Source organism: Aptenodytes forsteri, unplaced genomic scaffold, assembly GCF_000699145.1.
Source record: "Aptenodytes forsteri isolate BGI_AS27 unplaced genomic scaffold, ASM69914v1 Scaffold117, whole genome shotgun sequence".
Lineage (NCBI taxonomy): Eukaryota > Metazoa > Chordata > Aves > Sphenisciformes > Spheniscidae > Aptenodytes > Aptenodytes forsteri.
Window position 1 is genome coordinate 403,921 of NW_008795555.1, and position 17,805 is coordinate 421,725.

At 56.2% G+C, this 17,805-nt stretch overlaps 2 protein-coding genes across 3 annotated transcripts; one reads left to right on the forward strand and one right to left on the reverse strand.

Annotated features, from left to right (window-relative positions):
* Window positions 1-438: 438 nt before the first annotated feature.
* TNMD (tenomodulin) lies at window positions 439-8,964 on the forward strand. Its single transcript, XM_009282123.2, has 7 exons — window positions 439-496; window positions 624-758; window positions 4,033-4,173; window positions 4,967-5,068; window positions 6,944-7,097; window positions 8,296-8,468; window positions 8,636-8,964. Exons 1-7 carry the CDS (start codon window positions 449-451, stop codon window positions 8,843-8,845), a joined length of 963 nt encoding a protein of 320 aa, XP_009280398.1. The 5' UTR covers window positions 439-448; the 3' UTR covers window positions 8,846-8,964.
* A 2,766-nt stretch (window positions 8,965-11,730) lies between these two features.
* On the reverse strand, window positions 11,731-17,799 carry TSPAN6 (tetraspanin 6). 2 transcript variants are annotated; one of them, XM_019472813.1, is made up of 8 exons: window positions 17,757-17,799; window positions 17,458-17,646; window positions 17,056-17,130; window positions 16,020-16,118; window positions 15,592-15,747; window positions 14,791-14,874; window positions 12,682-12,781; window positions 11,731-12,471 (listed from the first exon to the last, which is right to left on the reverse strand). In XM_019472813.1, exons 2-7 carry the CDS (start codon window positions 17,467-17,469, stop codon window positions 12,713-12,715), a joined length of 495 nt encoding a protein of 164 aa, XP_019328358.1. In that variant the 5' UTR covers window positions 17,470-17,646; window positions 17,757-17,799; the 3' UTR covers window positions 11,731-12,471; window positions 12,682-12,712. The 2 variants fall into 2 exon arrangements, with proteins under 2 accessions (XP_019328358.1, XP_019328359.1); XM_019472814.1 differs by lacking the exons at window positions 17,056-17,130; window positions 17,458-17,646; window positions 17,757-17,799 and adding an exon at window positions 16,698-16,770.
* Between the last annotated feature and the right edge of the window lie 6 nt (window positions 17,800-17,805).

Here is a 17,805-nt window from a genome sequence, read left to right on the forward strand (position 1 = left end):
CAGCTCCCGGGCTGCCCCCGCTGCAGAAGCCCCCCTGCACGCGTGAGCACAGGCAGGCAGCCCTCCGAGAGCCCCAGTGCCCGCGTCCCCAGAACTCCACGGGGGCCATGAGCCCTTGCACAGCCTGGGCACCTCCAGCCATCGGTGCAGGGGCAGAAGCGGAGGGCAGGAGCGGAGTTGAAACGAAAAACTGGGACCCTGAACGGGGCCGATGGACACCGTGCAGCAGAGCTTCGTGCGGGCTCATCTCCAAAAGCATGGGAATTGGTTGCACCCTGCAAAGAGCAAGCGCTGCGGGAGCACGCGGGGCCCGGCAGGCTGGGGGGGAAAGCTGGCTGCCGCCGTCATGGGGGCGGCAGGGACCCAGGCCTCCCCGCCGCATGTGCAGCCCAGAGCCTCTGTAACTCCACCTCGGAGCAGGCTCGCGTCCTCGCACACGGAGGAGACCATGGGAGGGACGGCTCGGGAAAGCCCGGAGGACTGCCGCTTTCTGGACGTAAGTTCATGGCTTGCTTTGCCACCGTGCAGCTTGTCAGCATGATAAATGCCTGATATGCATGTGTACTCGTCCCTCCTTGGATCCTCAGCCAACCTCTGGCCACCGCTGTTTTGTCATTAATTAGGCAGAAGCATCCAAGACGCGAAAGAAGACCTGCACCAGATACCAGATCTGCGGACTGCTCTTCAGTGTGCTGCTCATTTCTCTTATTCTGATATTTTTTGGTGTCAAATATCTCTGGAACCCAACACCCAGGAAAGTAAGTAAAAACTCTCTGATCCAGTGTTTCTGAGTGCCGCTACACCAGACAGAGCTGTCCCACCCCCGACTCACTGAAACTTTTAACTACACCCCGAAACCCAGGCAACTTTACAAAATGCATTTTCTTAGACCACAAGTATTCATGGGACTTTTAAAAATCTTTGTATTATTCATAACTAGCTTTTACATTATACGGGCTGGGTTTTTTTTCTCTGTCACCACATTCTTTCCCTAACTGACAATTACAGGGGATGGGAGCTACGCCACGAAGAGTTAAAGTTACTTTTATTTCACCGGCAGCAAATTTTATGACAAGTAAGAAAATATTTTCCATTTCATTTCAATTATCTTGCCAGAAACTGGTGGAAAAGTCATTATGCCACCACATAAAGAGGAGAGAAAGCCAGGACGCAGTAGTGATTGATTGTCATGGATTATATTTCTTACTTTAATGTGTCTGCAATGTGAGGGGACGGTGAGACGGATTAGCTTTTGGAGGAGCTCCTGCTAACTGGATTGTGCTTGTTTATTCCCAGCTCCCCAGACGGACGCTGCTGTAAGTGCCGAGCGTGCCGGGGGCGGCAGCGGGGCTGCGCATCTCCCATGTATCTCTGCCCAGCATCTTGGCAATTCTGCCAAAACCCTTTTTTTTTTGTCCCATACCCCAAGAAAATCGCTTAACCTTGAAGCCAACAGCCTGCCCGGTGCTCCCCATCGCTCCCCACCCTCCTGCCCTTTGAGTTTCCACGCTCATCCAGGAGGCCCCGCTTTGCACCCTGGCACCGGCGGGTTTTGCCGACTCTCAAGAACGTCTCCAGAATTCCCATGCGCAGCCAAGGCGGCCTCTTTCCCACGGTGGCATCTCCTCTCTCCTCCCTGCCCCACGCCAGAGCCGAGCCAGCCCGGCTGGGCTGCCCTCCCGCCGGGTGGAGGAAGCACCCCACTCGCCGGAAACTTTGTCTTCTTATCAGCAAATAGAAATAAATGCCCCCAAAATAATAGAAAAAGCAATAAAAGCCATATGTGCCTCCAGGCTCCTGCCAAGACAGTTATAAAGTCTCTACTGTTCCTCGAAAAACAGGGTGCGTGCCAGCGGCGCGGGGAAGGTGCTGTTAACCCCCAGAGGGGAGGTTTTCTCGGAGCCCGCAGTGCAGAGCCATTGCCGCAGCCTTGGAAGTGTTATCCAGCGCACCGGTCCTCGGCTCCCACGGCCTGATGGAGGATGGAGTCCGTCGGTATTTCTGAAAGCCCTTCACAACGCCTGACGGGCGGGCAAGCGAAGCGCGAGGTCACAGGAGGGCAAAGACGTTCCCGTGGTGGAACTGCACGCTGATGCTCCGGGCGCCCGGCATCACCGCATCCTCTGCGGCCGTGGGGCAGCGGCTTCTCTGGCTGGCCCAGGAGTCCTCTGGGAACAGCAGGACGGGGGAGGCTGGAAGTTCCTAATGCTCAAAAATATAAACCAAGGGGAATTAAGCTCTTTAAAGAACAAAAAGCCCTTCAAGCTTCCTTCATGCAACTGGAGAATGGAAAAAATCTTTAAAGAAGCCTTGTTCCTCTGAGGGGTGGCCTTGGACACAGTGCTGCCCTCTACACAGCAGCATCTGTGCCGGCCGGCACCGCCAGCGAGCGAAGGCAATGAGTCAGCTAACGAGGGGCTCGTCACGGCCTCACAGGGGGACATATTTCAACGATTTGTGAGCAAGTGTCATTTTTAGCCCTATAAAACATCTCACAGCTCTCTGAGCAGCACGGATCCAGCGAAGCCCAAATGGGCTAGCTGGCCACTGCGCTGGCAAGAGTAATTCTTTGTAAATGGAGAGGCACTCGAAGGTAAGGTGCCACCCGGGATCCTACCCTCCTAGAAATGATTTACAGCACTGTGTGCATTTTGTCAGTCAAAACCAGCGACCTTCCAGCCATTTTAGGCTTCAGACTATTTTTACCATACCATAAAATCCATTGACAGACATATATCTTTGTAAAAGCCTCCTGCTGACTAACAGGAGCTGCTCATGGCTGCCAAGGCGCACATCGCTCTTCTAACTTTTAAGCAGGGGCAAAGGTACACGGCAGTTACCGCCTGACTGACCGGTTCTGCACTTAGGCTTCCTCCAGTGGTTGCAAAATGAGGGATGCTGATGCTGAAAACATTGCTAAGAGGCTTTGAACCCCCTGATGGGGAGGGATGTGCAAGGACCAGGGGACTGTGAAAAGGGGTTTAGGTTGGGACTGCAGGCAGAGCCCCTGCCCCTCGCCGGGACATTGCTGCGGGGCCACGGTGATCCTTCCCCAGTTCCGCGGCCATCCCAGGGGACAAACAGGGCTTTCCATTCCTGTGCCTCCATCACTCCGCCGCTGCCCTGTGGACTCGAGGGGTTTTGCACAAGCCCTTTGCTTCCACATGACACCGTTTGATTTAGGAAACGAGACTCCCCAAGGCTCACTCTCGCCACACCAGCAGGATCATTTTTGCGCTTCAGATAGCATCTGCCACTACTCATCCTTTAAGGGTCAGGCATCTGCAGAGACTGGAGGGCTGCCGGGCTGGATGAGTGCAGCGAGCACCTGTGAGGAGGAGAGGGCTGCTCCCCCCCGGTGCTGCTCACCCCGGCTCCCCGCAGGGATGAGTGCCACTGGGAAGCCGGCTGCTACGCCCCAAAGCTCTTCAGCAGCCCTCGAGGAGGTCTTTGATCCGCAGGCAATCCCTGATCTCCTTGAGGCAGAGAGAGGCTTTTACCTCTCCTTTTCCAGGAAAAACAGAAGGCGCAGAGATGGAGCAAGCAAGCTGGGGACACAGTGATGGAGCAAGCGAGCTGGGGATGCAGTGATGGAGCAAGAAAGACGGGGACACAGAGATGGAGCAAGCGAGCCAGGGACAGGGGAAAGCGAGGTCCCTTGGGCTCAGGACTTCAGTCCAGCCTGGGACGTAAACAGGCTCATGCCACAGAAAACACCGCAAAGGCTGAGCCATGGCAAAGCTCCTGGTGCAAGCGTGGAATGAGCATCTTCTCCCAGGCTTAACACACATGTTCCCCCGCAGCCTGGCCCCACCTTGCCCTTCTTCCCAGCCCTGGTGCCTGCGAGCTGCCTCTCCTTGTGCTATACAATCATCCTGTCTCAGAGCCGGGGCGCGCGGTAGCAGCCAGCCCCGTGGCAGGGTACCCAGCACCAGGGGTCAGGTGCCCAGCACCAGCCCCCTCGCCCACCGGCTGGCATGTGAAATTGGGTGGGGGGCTCAGCCAACCCCCATGTGGTTTTGTCCCTCACAGGTTTACGACATGGAGCACACGTTCTTCAGCCACGGTGAAAAGAAGAAGATTGTGATGGAGATCGACCCGCTGGCCAGGACAGAGACCTTCAGGAGCGGGAACGGCAGCGAGGAAATCCTGGAGATCCATGACTTCAAAAACGTGAGTGTGGCAGCATTTGTCCCCGGGAGCCTGCCTGCCATCTTGCAGCAGGACAGACGGGATCCCCTAGGACACCGCGGGGGTGCTGGAGCAAGACCTAGGATGATCAGGGAGCACAATGCCCACATGCAGACTCTCTAGGGATGCTCTCAAAGGAAAGGAGATGTGTATCTACATAAGCTTCCACCGGTATTTAATAGTGGCGTGGTTCAGTTCCAGCAAAATACATCTTAAAAGCAAGACCTAGTTATTGGATTTACCCTTGCAAAGGAACGCAATCATCATAAATCTATCCAAGCCCAGTACATTTGTCTGTCTGGAGAGCATTAAAAACTCGTGACAATGTTGTAGGCTCTCTCTGAAACCTAATTAAAATTTGTAGGGAAATACCCTCTGCAGTGACATATGGCAAAATTTTCAGCTAATAGCCTAGCAGGAACTGGGGGCTGAATGTTCATATAACCATAACGGTCAGATGCTATTCTGCATATTTTTATTTATGATAACTAGAGCTCATGATAGTTATAAGGAGAAGGGGAGCAAAGTAAAATTTTATTACGATCTGCCTTAAAATATTTGTAAAAAGCCCAATTCTCCCAAACCATAAAATGCAATATCCCTTAGGAGAACCTGTTAGTACATCTTAGCACCGCTGCTGAACAGAGTTTGCACAAAAACATCAACAGGAAAAATACAACTAAACCCTTATCCAGCTGTACCCTCCATGCGATGGGGTTATTTATCCTCCTGCTTTGCCCTGACTGCTTTTTTGGTGTTTGTTTTCATGCTGTAGGGAATAACTGGCATCTTCTTTGTGGGACTTCAAAAATGTTTCATCAAAACTCAGACTAAAGTCCTACCTGAGACGACAGAGGCCAAGATCCCCGAGCTTGAGGTAGGTGAATAAAACAGGACACCCCTCTGCCCCCGGTGAAACCCACTCCTCTCCCTGGCGTTGGGAGTGCGGCTGCTGTCCCCACCACCCTCCCATCTGCTCCAGCCTTCCCGGGGACTCTGCAATAAAGAAATAATGAGTTGTGATCGCTTCATAAAATAATCTTATTTCAGAGGATTGCCTCTAAAAACAAGAAGTGGAAAGAGACGGGATTAGACAGCCAACAGACAGAAACCTCTCGGCACAATACCAGAGATCAAGAACAATAATCCTGTTGTAGTCAAAAGGTCGCAAGGCAGCTCAGGATTACCAGGCACCAAAAAGTCAATCAAATTTTTTTCCCCAAGAATTGAGCCTCATGTTCTCAAGCAGAATGAGGCAGAAGTAATGAATTTAAAAGAGCAGCCACGTTTAAGAAATGCGATTTGAGAAAGCACTTGGCATACAGCCCTGGGAGGTGGGAAGCACCGGGCTGGGGCCACCTCGCTGTCCTGCATGGACCTTCCTCCCATCGATGTGCCTGATTGCTTCTTACACCCATTTAACTTTTGCCCACCACATCCTGCTGCAAGGAGTCGCACACTTTACATGCTGCGTGGAAAAAAAGTGTTTGACTCCATATTTTAACCCCTCTCTGACAGCATAACCTGGGGTGATGGCTCAGTCCCTTGAAGGCAGTTGTCCCCTGTCCCCATGCCCATCCCTGAGCCCCCGGCGGTGGCACAGCCCTGCAGCACTGCCCTCCCGCCTCCCTGTTTGCAAGACGAAGGGTGTTAGCAGATTGAATCCCCTCCAAGGAAGCCGTTGCAGACAAAACAGCAGCAGGACACATGTTTGAAACGAGGCGTGGGCAGAAACGTTTCCCTGAATCATGACCCAAATTCCCAGACACCGATTCCTTGATTATGCCGTAAGAAGCTAATAGATCTTTTCAGCTACCATCATAAAAGGCATATGATTTCCCAGTCTTTAGCAGAACATTGCCCAGGTAGAGAGCTGAAATGTAAAACCCGATGAGATAAATGTAGAATTAAGACCTAGCCATCTCTTCCCAGAGCCTGCGCCCTGCCAGGTCCTTCAGGCAGCACCTCCCCAACCCCACAACTTTCACCAGAGACTCTTGACAATGACTCAGACTGGGTCAGGTTGCGTCAGCTCTTTCCTAAGACTTCCCAAAGCCATAAGGAAAAACTCTATAAAAGAAAAATACAGCTCCAGACGCCTTCTGGAGAGAAAAATGCCATTTGCCAACTTGCTCTATGGGCTACCACCACCAACATACGCAACATTGCCTTGGCAGATAGCTCAGCACAGACCCATCCAATAATCTTTATATATCTCCCTCCCTAAGCGCCTGCCAAAACACACCATGGACTAATGCAATAGCAGAGACATGCAGTATAAATTACAGAATACGGCCGTGCAAAGAATTTCTGTGAGGAATAAATTAAAGTGTTCGATCACAAAATCAGTAGCAGAAGGAGAGAGAAATTAAGTAGTAAGAGCAAAGCAGAGAGGAGATGTTTTAATCTCGGGTTTTAAATGAGCTGGGGTGCTCCAGAAGGCTCTTCCAGATGGTGGGGACTGCACAGGAGAAGGCTCTTGAAGCATGATGAACAGAGGGAGGAGAGAGCGGGGTGGTGTTGGCTGAGAGTGGGCAGGAAAGACAAGGCTCATGATGGGTCTCCCTCCATGAGGACCAGTGGGGTGTTGCATGTGCATCTGGTGAGCACCCTGATCCTGGGGCTAAGGCAAAGTCCAGTTCCTCACTCGGAGGAGAGAGGTGCCTCGAGGTAAGCCAAAGGGAGGAGAAGCAGGCAGCGGTGGCGAGAGGGTGTCTCACCACGCCGGGGTGAAATGTCGCTTTTCTTCCAGGGAGAAGAAATCACGACCACCTACTTTGAGCAGTCCGTGGTCTGGGTGCCTGGGGAAAAGCCCATTCAGAACAAGGAGTTCCTGAAGAGCTCCAAAATTTTTGACATCTGCAGAAATGTGACCATCTACTGGATCCACCCCACGCCAATAGCAGGTACAAGGAGCCATCTCCTCCCTGAAGTGCTCGTGAGCCCCCTTGCTGGGAGCAGCCCTGCCACCCACCCGCGTCCCCTCTGCCATTTACCCCGGTGCAACATGGTGGGAACCCATTTCCACAGCCTCATTGCACATCTCAGACACGAACACAGTGTTGGCCACAACCACAAGAGAACACGGCCAATGTAATAGCAGGGGCTGAAGTTTCTCTCTGCAAAGCGCTCGTCTCTGCCGGCTCCCCACCGCCCTGCGCTTTGCAGAGTGCCCACCCTCCTCATAAAAAGGCAAAAAAACCCAAAACCCTTTGTACCTACAAAGAAGCTGGCGCTGCTGGAAACTGGGAGACCTAAATTCTCATCACTGCATGAACCTCAGAGCATGAGCAGACATCTGCATCTAAATCACACAATGGGGTTGCCACCTCCAGCTGCTCGCTACACAGCCCTCACAGAGGTTGCGGCCTCTGAGATCTGCCAATGTAATTACCCGCTCTCTCTAACCCACTTCTATCCAAATGAGATAGTTTAAAAACCCCTACTGAGAAAACTCCCTCCACTCTGCAGCCACAGAGGCGCATCTCATCCCCCACGGGTACTAGTCAGCTCACAGCCATCGACGGTCCCGGGAGCAGGTGGGCATCAGAGATCCCCGATGCAGAGGGAGGCTGCTGTCCTTGGCTGCTGTCCCCTTTCTGCTTCTTCAGTCCCTGCTGTTAAACCCTGCTGCAAAGAAAATTAATGTCACTGTGGATCTTACCTAAGCCACCAACAGCTGCTGTAGCTGGGGCTCTACAAATCTGCCCCAAATCATGTTGCTTCGCTGGGGCTCTACAAATCCGCCCCCACAGCAGCACAGCCCACCACGAAGACATGCTTCCCTGCACCTGCAGCCTCATGCAGGGGATGCCAACACCACCCACGGGCACCCGCCACGTGTGAGCATGGGGAGGGGGTGGGCCATATCTTCTCTACCCTCTCCTTCTGCCAGATTACCTCCTACAGCCCTTTGCCCAGGCTTGGTAAGAGCAGGAGGCAACAGAGTGCAGCTGGTTTGCTGGTGGGGCTGCTCAGGTTGGAGCCATTTCCTCCTCTTCTTGTACCATGGCACGAAATTTTGGTAGAGATATTAATGCCTGCTGCTGCATTTGTCCCACTGCTCCCTGGTTGTTGACAGCAACGTTTGGGCTCTTCCCATAGCTCCTGAGCTGGCTGACCTTGAAGGGGCAGAAGAAGAAGACCGTGAGCTGCTCGTGGACAACCAGAGCTGGTTGGATGGGGGGAGCGAATACGAGGTGGAGAAGGATGCGCAGCCGGGGCCCAAGCGCCGGGTACGGCAGCTCACCGAGGAGGACCTGCCTGTCAACGACTACGTGAGTGCGGGGAATCACACCCTGGAGTGCCCTGGCCATGGTCCCGGGGTGTCCTGGCTGTGGTCCTGGGGTGTCCTGTCCATGCTTCTGGGGTGCCCCAGTCATGTTCCCGGGGTGCCCCGGCCACACATACCCCTCGCTGCGCTGACGCTGGCTCTTCCTGGCAGTCGGAGAATGGGCTGGAGTTCCACCCCTTGTGGGATGAGCGAGGCTACTGCTGTGCCCAGTGCCGCCGCGCCAACCGCTACTGCCGGCGGGTCTGCGAGCCCCTCCTGGGCTACTACCCCTACCCCTACTGCTACCAGGGCGGGAGGGTCATCTGCCGGATCATCATGCCCTGCAACTGGTGGATCGCACGGATGCTGGGCAGGGTGTAGCACCCGCCACGCAGCACCCAGCGCTTGGGTGCTGCCCCATGCCCGCCTGCTGCGTCGCCACCCATCCGGATGCATCCTGACATAGCCGACGTGCAGGTTGTTACCTGCTTGATTGCTGGCAAGCGTGTGAGCCCGCCGGCCGCGGCACCCTCACCGAGTGCACGCTGCCTGTCCCCCCCCCCATCCTGCGCTGCTCCCGTGGGGCTGGGGGAGGCCGTGCTCGAGTGCGTCGTCGCCACGCTGAGCAGCAAGAGGCAAACAATAAACGTCTTGTATGAGCGATTGCAAAGAAAATGGAAAGTCGTTTAGTCTCAGTCTGTGATGCTTAATGGGTCTGAGAAGTGATCTAATTGCTCAGCTGCCTTGTCACAAGCATCCATAACTCAGGTACTGGGACTGCCACTGCTTGCCTCGCTGGGAACATGCGGAGGTCCCTAATTTGCTCCCTGATGGCACTGGTAGTTGTTCAGCACGTCCCAACCCTCTGCTCTGGTGTACTCTGATGTGTTCAGTAGTTACTAGTGACAGCTCAGGGGTGGCACCAGTCCCCTCGGGAGTGATGTGCAGCATGGCAGTGTACAGGCAAGGCGGAGGCAGGAGCAGGCACAGGGAGCCCCCGGGGAACCAGGCAGCCAAAGCCGGAGGGAGCTGCAGCATGGAGGAGCCCAAGTGCCATCAGCTGTCCCCAGCTCTGTGACCAACAAACAGGCAAAACCCAAGCTGTAGGTGGCAGAAAAAAGTCCTTGACACTGCAGCTGCCCTGAGCAGGACACTGCCTGCAGCAGTGCTGAGGGCTAACGGCCAAAATCCCCATGCACCCTCCACGCAGCTTTCCTCTGCTCATGGCCTCGGTGCTCATGCCAGAGCCCAGGTTCCAGCTTTCATCCCAGGGAGCTGGCTGCTGCCGAGGAGTTTTGACATCCCATGGGCATCGCTGGGCGAAACACTCTCGGTGTCACCGAGGGAGCATGCGCTGCCACGGCTGGTGCTTTCCAGGAAAACACCTGGCTGGACGAGCCTGCTCAGCCATGCGTACAGAGGCAGGAGCAGGGGGTCGGGCTCTGCTCACCACCACTGTGCCAGGTGCTGGCCGTGGTGTCCCCAGGGCTGCCAGGCCCTCCCCACATCCCTGCGGCTCCTGTGGGGACGTGAGCACGTTTTAAGGGCAGTTCCATCCATCCCTGTTCATGGCTGTGCTGACAACATGGTTAAAATGCTGGGAGCCGCCTGGAGCTTGGTGCAGCAGAGTTCCCTGCATGGCGTCTCAAGGGACACCAGCCAGCCTTGGGGGCACCAGGCATTTCTGACAAGTCCCCCGAGACATTTATCCCCCTGAGAGGGGACGTCTGAACACGGCAGGGACATGTGAAACCCACCCGGCCACAGCTGCTGCAGGAAACCGGAGCCCCGGGGCCGGGCAGCGGTGCTCGTGTCCTGGCTCGGTGGGTACAGCCAGGTCACCAAGGTGCATCCAATGCCTTTGCCGGGACAGCAGTGTCCCAAGTCTGCCTGGCATCTGCCCCAGCACATGCCTGTACCTCCAGGACGTCACTGATGTCTCTCCAAATGAAAGCGAGGTGTCTACATAAGCACTATTTAACTAGATAAGATCTGCACCCTCTGATGGCCGCAGTGCCTGTCGCTGGTCGTGGGGACGAGCAGGCTGGACAAGCCTCCGCGCTCCCCAGGTCGGTACAGACAGTCAGTGCTGGTTTTCCTGCAGCTGCTCGGAAACGTCCGGGATCCCCGTGCTACCCTCTGCCGGCACCATCCCCGCCCGGCATCGCCTCCGCCATCCACCCCAGCAAGGAAGCTGCCCGCAGAGGCAGAGCACAGATCAGTGCAGGGTCGCTTCCCTCTGCACAGGCTTTCTGATGAGGATGGTTTTATCCAAACCTGGCCCTGCTTCTCACGTGTTCCTGCCCTGCCTCCATCCACCCATTAATTGCCATCGGCCGATCTCTCCGACCTGGTTTCCGTGCTCTGACGCACTCTGCCTCACCGTCCCGACCCAGGAGGCTTTCGGCCAGCCAGGCGCTGACAACAGTCTGATTTACTCACCCGGGTTAAATGCAACATAAGGATTTCAGGTGTTCCCCCTTCGGGTTCCTCCGTCAGCAGTGAGGCTGCCCCGTACTGGGTCATTTGCTGCACCACGGGGCGGTTTGGCTGGGGCAGCTCACCCAGCACCAGAGCAGCCTTTGCCAGAGGGCTGACGCTGACAAAGGGCCACCACTCCTGCCCGCGGCTTAACCGTTCCTTTTATGCCTGCCTCCTCCCCAGGAGCAGGACAGGCAGCCCCGGCAGCCATCCGGCTGCTCCAAGCCACAGCCCTTGCGAGTTCGGTGCTTGAGACCCAAAAATCCCCCAAGCTCGGCAGGAGGGGAGCTTCACCACACCCCTGCGGCATCAGGCTCAGTAAGGCAAAGGCTTGCTGACGAAACAGCCCAAAGATGAGCAGTACCAGACGAACACAAAAGGTTAAATCCACGTTTCTTGCCCCGGGGAGAGGCTGGGGACGCAGGCAGCTGCAGCAACGCTGCCCTGCCCTTTGCTCCGAGCGAGCGGCTGGCCGGCAGAGGATGCACGCGTTTGCATGGGGCTGAACTCATCCGCCCGGCTCCTGGGCTGGGATGCTCCAGGCCTTCTGCTTCAGCGCTGTTACACAACCGCTGTTATGAAGAAAATTCAATTACAGAAGTTATTTGTAAGCGCAAGTGCACCAGCGAGCATTAGAGAAACGAGAGCTGCAATGGTCCAGAGGTTACGGCCTGGCCCAGGGTGAGCGGATTACCTCCCGGGGGGGTTTGCTGCTCTTTGCAGCGACTCGAGCAGAGGAATTTCCAGGAGATGGAAAGAAAAGCTAAGGCGGTTTCATAGAGTAAAATATCATAATATTTATTGTGTCTCAGGACAAAAGAGTTCTACTCAATACACAAAATGAGTTAAAGCAGCATATAATACTGACAATCAAGTCACAGCTGACTCGGTGCAAGGACACCTACCAAGGTAAAGGCACCAGGAGCTACATCACCAAACCTCGCTACAGCTTACAAAGAATCACTACAGCCTGTACTTAAAAAAGTACAACTATAAAAAAGTATATAAAACCCAGGGCAGGGATGAGAGAGAGCTTGGCAACAAGCTGAGACCTTGCTGAGCCAAGGGCTTCAGACAGGCAGGGCCATGTTTTAACAGGGCAACAGCCCCATCTCGAGAGCAACCGTGTCCAGAGAGCGAGGGGACATCGAGGGGCTGCTGGAGATGAGGGGAAGCATTGCTTTCCCGACAAGAGGCACCGAAGACAAGGACTGGGAGTCCCGCGAGGCCGCCAGCACAGTCGGTTCGGCACAGCACTCGAGCGCGCCGCCGAGGAGAGAGCCAGGGGCTGCGGCGCCCGGGGGAGCGCGCTTGCTGTAACCACCGCAGCTACACTAATTATCCCACGCGGTGGCACAGCAGAGTAGTGTTAGGACAAGTCCCTGAGCGCACCAGGACAGCTGCTGCACTCGTTTCTATGAGCTAATTGAGAAGAAGATCAGTCAGTTTAAAGCGAGATTTCACAAAGCGGCGTCCAGAGGAAAACTGGAGGTGGTGGCATCCTCCCTGGCCGCAGAGAGCATACCCTGCAATGCACAAGACAAAGCGTTAACAGACAAGGCTGGATTTATACACAGCTTAAAATGATGTAGCAGACATGGTCTTGCAGTTGCCCTCTATCCCCACATGCCCCCAAAAGTGGTACCCGCCACCGTGCTGAAGGTCCCCAGGGGCAACCAGGCAGCAGCCAGGGACGCAGAGGCAGCCCACCAAGCTCACATCGCTGACAGACATACCCGGCCACAGCCACAGCATGCTGGGGGCCAGCTACACCATCTCGTACTGATTGTTCGTGATGTACTGGGACAGGCAGCAGGCAAGAATGATGCCAACCAACTGAAAAAGAGAAAAAAACCCCACACATCAGAGGTAGCCAAAACCAGGATGCGCTTTTTTAGGGGAAAAGCCTGACAAATTGCTCCAGAGCATCAGTTTCATAAAATACAGAGATGAACAGTAGGGTTTACAAACCACAACACAGGCTGCTGTGCCCTGCTTCGGAGTAACAGCGAGGCTGAAGCAGAGGATCCTGGCGGGCATCAGCCAAACAAGCTCCTTGCAAGAGATGCTCTGCATCCTGTCCTGTTACATTTTGCTTCATGAAGCATCTACTGTTTTATGGTAATTTCGGAGATTACACAGATATCGGGAGCGTCATAGCCAATTACACAGCCACTAGAGAACAGCAGCCACCTCCCCCTGTTGCAAGGACAGCGGGGAAGCAAGGTTGCTGTTTTTGCATCAGCATCTGAAGGACACGCTACTGTTATCACAACGTGGCCTCCCAGTCCCTGCGCAGACATTTAGGGCCAGATCCTGCAGGAGTCTGACCTACACCAGTGAAGTTAGAGGCACATTTGCATGATGGGTCTCTGCCGGCCGCACGACACAGCAAGGCTTGCTCAAAGAGCGATAAAAGCCAGGAACCGGTTACAATTCCCAAGCCTGGCATCAGCCGAGATAATTTCGCAGCTGGGAGTGTGCAGCTCACCGTTTGTGTGCTGGTCACGTCTCAGTGACCCCACGGCAAGCACAGCCCAACTGAGGAGGAGATTGGGGCGAGCAGCTGGGCACAGCAGAGCGGCTCCGGCTCTCGGGCTCTCCCGGCCGCAACCAAAAGCACTTGGTAGCACAAGCTGCAGCCAGGGGCTGTTGGCTCGCGCCTCTCCCCCAGTTTAGTGCATCCGTTACGGGAAACGCATGGTGACACGCTCGTTACAGAAGAAGTATCTTGGCGGGGTTCCTTCTCCCTGTGCTGGCACGGTCAGCTGGTGGTCCCGGGGGGCAGCACCTTGAAGCTCATGCCACGGCCTCTGCCTGCTGGATCAAGGGGAGCGTGAATTCAAGCCCCTCCAAAGTCAAGGCCAGCCGAGCTCGCTCTGCAGCAGCTCAGCACCGAGAGCCCAGCAAGCTTCCACAAACCAGCTAAAGAAGGGCCGGCCACGCATCCTGCAGCTCCCGCTGCGGTGCATCAGAAAACCCTCAGCACCTCGGGAAACCCCACCGCGGCGTCAGCGTGCTCAACACCCAGCGTGGTGGAGCTGGGGGCAGGGGCCTCTCATTTCCTGCCGGGATAAAGCCTGCCGGAGCAGGGCCAGCAAGCACGCTGCTGCTGCTGCTGCTGCTGCTGCTGCTGCTCCTGCAGGAAGCGTCCTACAGGATAAGGTAAAGGAGAGGTTGGGGAGAGGGAGGGAGGGGAGAGGGAAGGAAGCAATCGCAGGGTGAGGTGAGGCTGCTGCTGCTGCTGCTGCTGCTGCTGCTGCTGCTGCTGCTGCTGCTGCTGCTGCTGCTCCTGCAGGAAGCGTCCTACAGGATAAGGTAAAGGAGAGGTTGGGGAGAGGGAGGGAGAGGAAGCAATCGCAGGGTGAGGTGGCCTGCGGGGTGTGAGCCGCCAGCACAAGCCGTGTCCCATGGGCGCTCACAGGGACCCAGCCACGCAGAAGTGATGCCAAAACGCCTCCCTGATAAAAAGGAAGGTCGGTGGGTAGGAAAAGGAAGGGCGCGATTTGATCCTGTGATTTAAACAGCAAATGCAGGGAGTTCTCCCGGCACAGCACAGGCTCCATTTGGGTTTTCTTAAAGTTGGTTGTTTCAGACAGGAGCTCTTCTCAAATAACCTGGGCTCACGGAAACAGAGCTGGTGCTACAGCCCTGGGTTTAAAAGACTGGAGACAGCACAGTGGTGAGATTAAATCCAAGGGGAATCTGCAGAATAGCTGCTCCTCCCTGGCTGAAACAGGCTGTGCCTTTTGTACACACACCAGACTTTGCACAGAAATTAAATACGTCCGGAGACACGCTAGCTTCACTCTGCACTCCTGTGCCGGCCAGCAAGGGAGAGTTACCTGGAAGCACGCGATGCCAAAGGAGATTCCAGCCACAACGCTCATTTTTGACTCCATCGTTGACGTTACCAGGAAAAAACAACCCTGCAGAAGAGGGAAAGCGAGCACGTGGCTCCAGTGCTTTTTGCCCCCCAGGAACACAAACTGGCACCTCCCCAGAGCACTGGCAGCTCCAGGGGAAGATGCTCCCGCGCGGGCAGCTGAGGGATCTGGCTGCCACCCTCCCGCCTGACCTCGGCAAAGTCATTTCCCTATCAGCGCTGCGCCAACCAGCCTCCCAGCCCAGCCACGTTATCAAGGGGAGTGCTGCCCTTGGGCTGTTCCCAACGAGAGCGAGAGAGCGTTGGGTTGAGCAAGGTGACTCATCAGAGGAACGTCCCTTGCATCACCCAGCCGTCCCTGCCACATGAGGTCACCCACACTCACCACCGGGTCAGGGCTTTCCACAGCCATTGAGAGACAGCCATCGAGAGACATCAGCGCTGCCAAAACTAACTTTGCTGGGAAATTACCTCCTTATTCACCTGTTCTCCCAAACACACAGCCCTGAGCACAAACACTTGGGTCCGCCTGGTCCCTGACCTCCGATGAAGGAGTCGGGTGGGACCTCAGACATGACAGAGGGCTCGTTCCTCCATACCTTTCCCCTACCTCCAACTCAGGGGAGTCCCCGAGCCACTGCATCGAGAGCGTAGTTCTCCTTTCGAGCCTCCCAGGGAAGGCCAAGCCCTTCTCCACCCACCCAGCTCTACCCTCCCCACCTCCAGGACTGGCAGGGAGATTTTTCTGAGCTTAACTTACATCCACAAACACTTTCAGCTTGGCTTTGCTCAGGTCTTTCAGATCCTCCTCTGAGCAGTCGTCCTGGCTCTTGCAGCAGCTCCGGGGGATGCCCCTCTGGGTGAAGTACTCGGTCCTCTCCCAATCCGAGTAGTTCTGCACCCCGCAGCAGTGCAGCTGGAGAAGGAAGCACATTTGGGGAGAACAGTCACACCGGGGTACCGACCCCCCAGTCCTACAACCACTCCCAAGGCTCCCCTGCCCTTGCCTCTCTAGGAACTGTCCCCATCTCACCCAGCATCTCCTCCCAAACTCAAAAGCCCGTGGTGCAAAAGGACCCCCAGTACCGCGACGAGGATGCCGATACTGCAGGGGGTCCCGCAGGACACCCCGGAGCGAGTCGAGCGTACCCACCCGCCGCCATCCAGACGCCAGCCTGGGGCACTCACAGTTCTCTGGATGGTGTCGACGGCTTCGCTGTGCCGATCTGCGGTCACGTTGTAGTCCCTCAAGGCCAGGTTGAGGTTACTCTCAAAGTTTGTCTTAATCTGCAATAGAGAAGTCTCTGCGGCGGTGCCGTCCCCTCCCGCGCTTCAGAACCCGTGGCCCCACATTAGTCACCTCTTGGCGATGGCAGGAATGACTCCAGCCATGGCCAGCAGACACTGCCCTGGCCACCCAGGCAATTAAATGCCGTATTAAAGGGCAGGCTGGGATGTGCTGTGGCAGCAGGGATGCTGTGTGTAATAACAAGGACCTGTGTGGTGCCAACTCCCCCCCAAGCAGGCGCAGGAACCCTCGGAGGAGCTTTAATTACAGAAAGTATTGCAGAAGATAGAACAAAGCCAGAAATTAAAGTCCAGGGCTACTTCGCCTGTTCAGGCAGAGGGGGCAGCGTGCCGTGCCAGGCGGACCCTGCACCCAGCCTCGTCCTTATGGGGGCCTTATGGGTCCTTACAGGAACCAAGCTGCTCTTCGAGCTGTTTTAACCCCATTTTAGCTAAACAAGGCACTGCTCCCAGCAGCACCTCTGTCCCTCCAGCGACATCTGCAACTGCACTTGGGTTAAAACCAGCATCAAACTTGCTCCGCAACATCGGGAGACAGCAGCAGCCGCCCAGACTCACCTCGTGCCTGAAGACGAACCCCACGACGGCGGCCACCAGGACGATGAGGAAGATGAGGGACAGGAGCATGGCGTACTGCAGGCAGAAAGGGTGGGATGGGACAGGGTGGATGGGATGGCGTAGGATGGGATGAGATGGGGGAGGATGGGATGGGATGGGATGGGAATGGGACGTGCCGGGATGGATGGAACGACGGGATGGGGTAGGGTGGGACGGAATGGTGTAGGATGGAGGATGGAGGCACTGCTCCCAGCAGCACCTCTGTCCCTCCAGCGACATCTGCAACTGCACTTGGGTTAAAACCAGCATCAAACTTGCTCCGCAACATCGGGAGACAGCAGCAGCCGCCCAGACTCACCTCGTGCCTGAAGACGAACCCCACGACGGCGGCCACCAGGACGATGAGGAAGATGAGGGACAGGAGCATGGCGTACTGCAGGCAGAAAGGGTGGGATGGGACAGGGTGGATGGGATGGCGTAGGATGGGATGAGATGGGGGAGGATGGGATGGGATGGGATGGGATGGGATGGGATGGGATGGGATGGGATGGGATGGGATGGGATGGGATGGGATGGGATGGGATGGGATGGATGGATGGATGGGACGGGATGGGACGGGATGGGGTAGGATGGGACGGAATGGTGTAGGATGGGACGGGATGGGATGGGGAAGGATGGGACGTGCCGGGATGGGTCACGACAGGTCGGGATGGGTCAGGAGGGGACAGGACCCCGTCCCGCCCTGTCCAGGGCCACCCACCAGCTTGAGCATCCAGGTGCTGCCGCGGCAGGTGGCGAAGCAGCCGAAGGTGCCCAGGAGGACGACGACGGTGCCGGCGCCCACCAGGACGAAGGGGACGTTGGTGGCCTTCTCGTCCAGCAGGGAGAAGTAGACGGCTAGGCTCACCCTGCCCCAGACGCCCACGGCCAGCAGCACGATGCCCGACACCTGGGGAGAGGGGAAAGCCGCCGTGGCTCGCGACTGTCGCGACAGGGCGGCGACGCCGCGACATGTCGCGCTGGTAGGGCGGGGCGGGGCGGCCGCGGCCCGGCGCTCACCCAGAAGACGAAGGTGTAGGTGAGCAGGACGCTCTTGAGGCAGGTGATC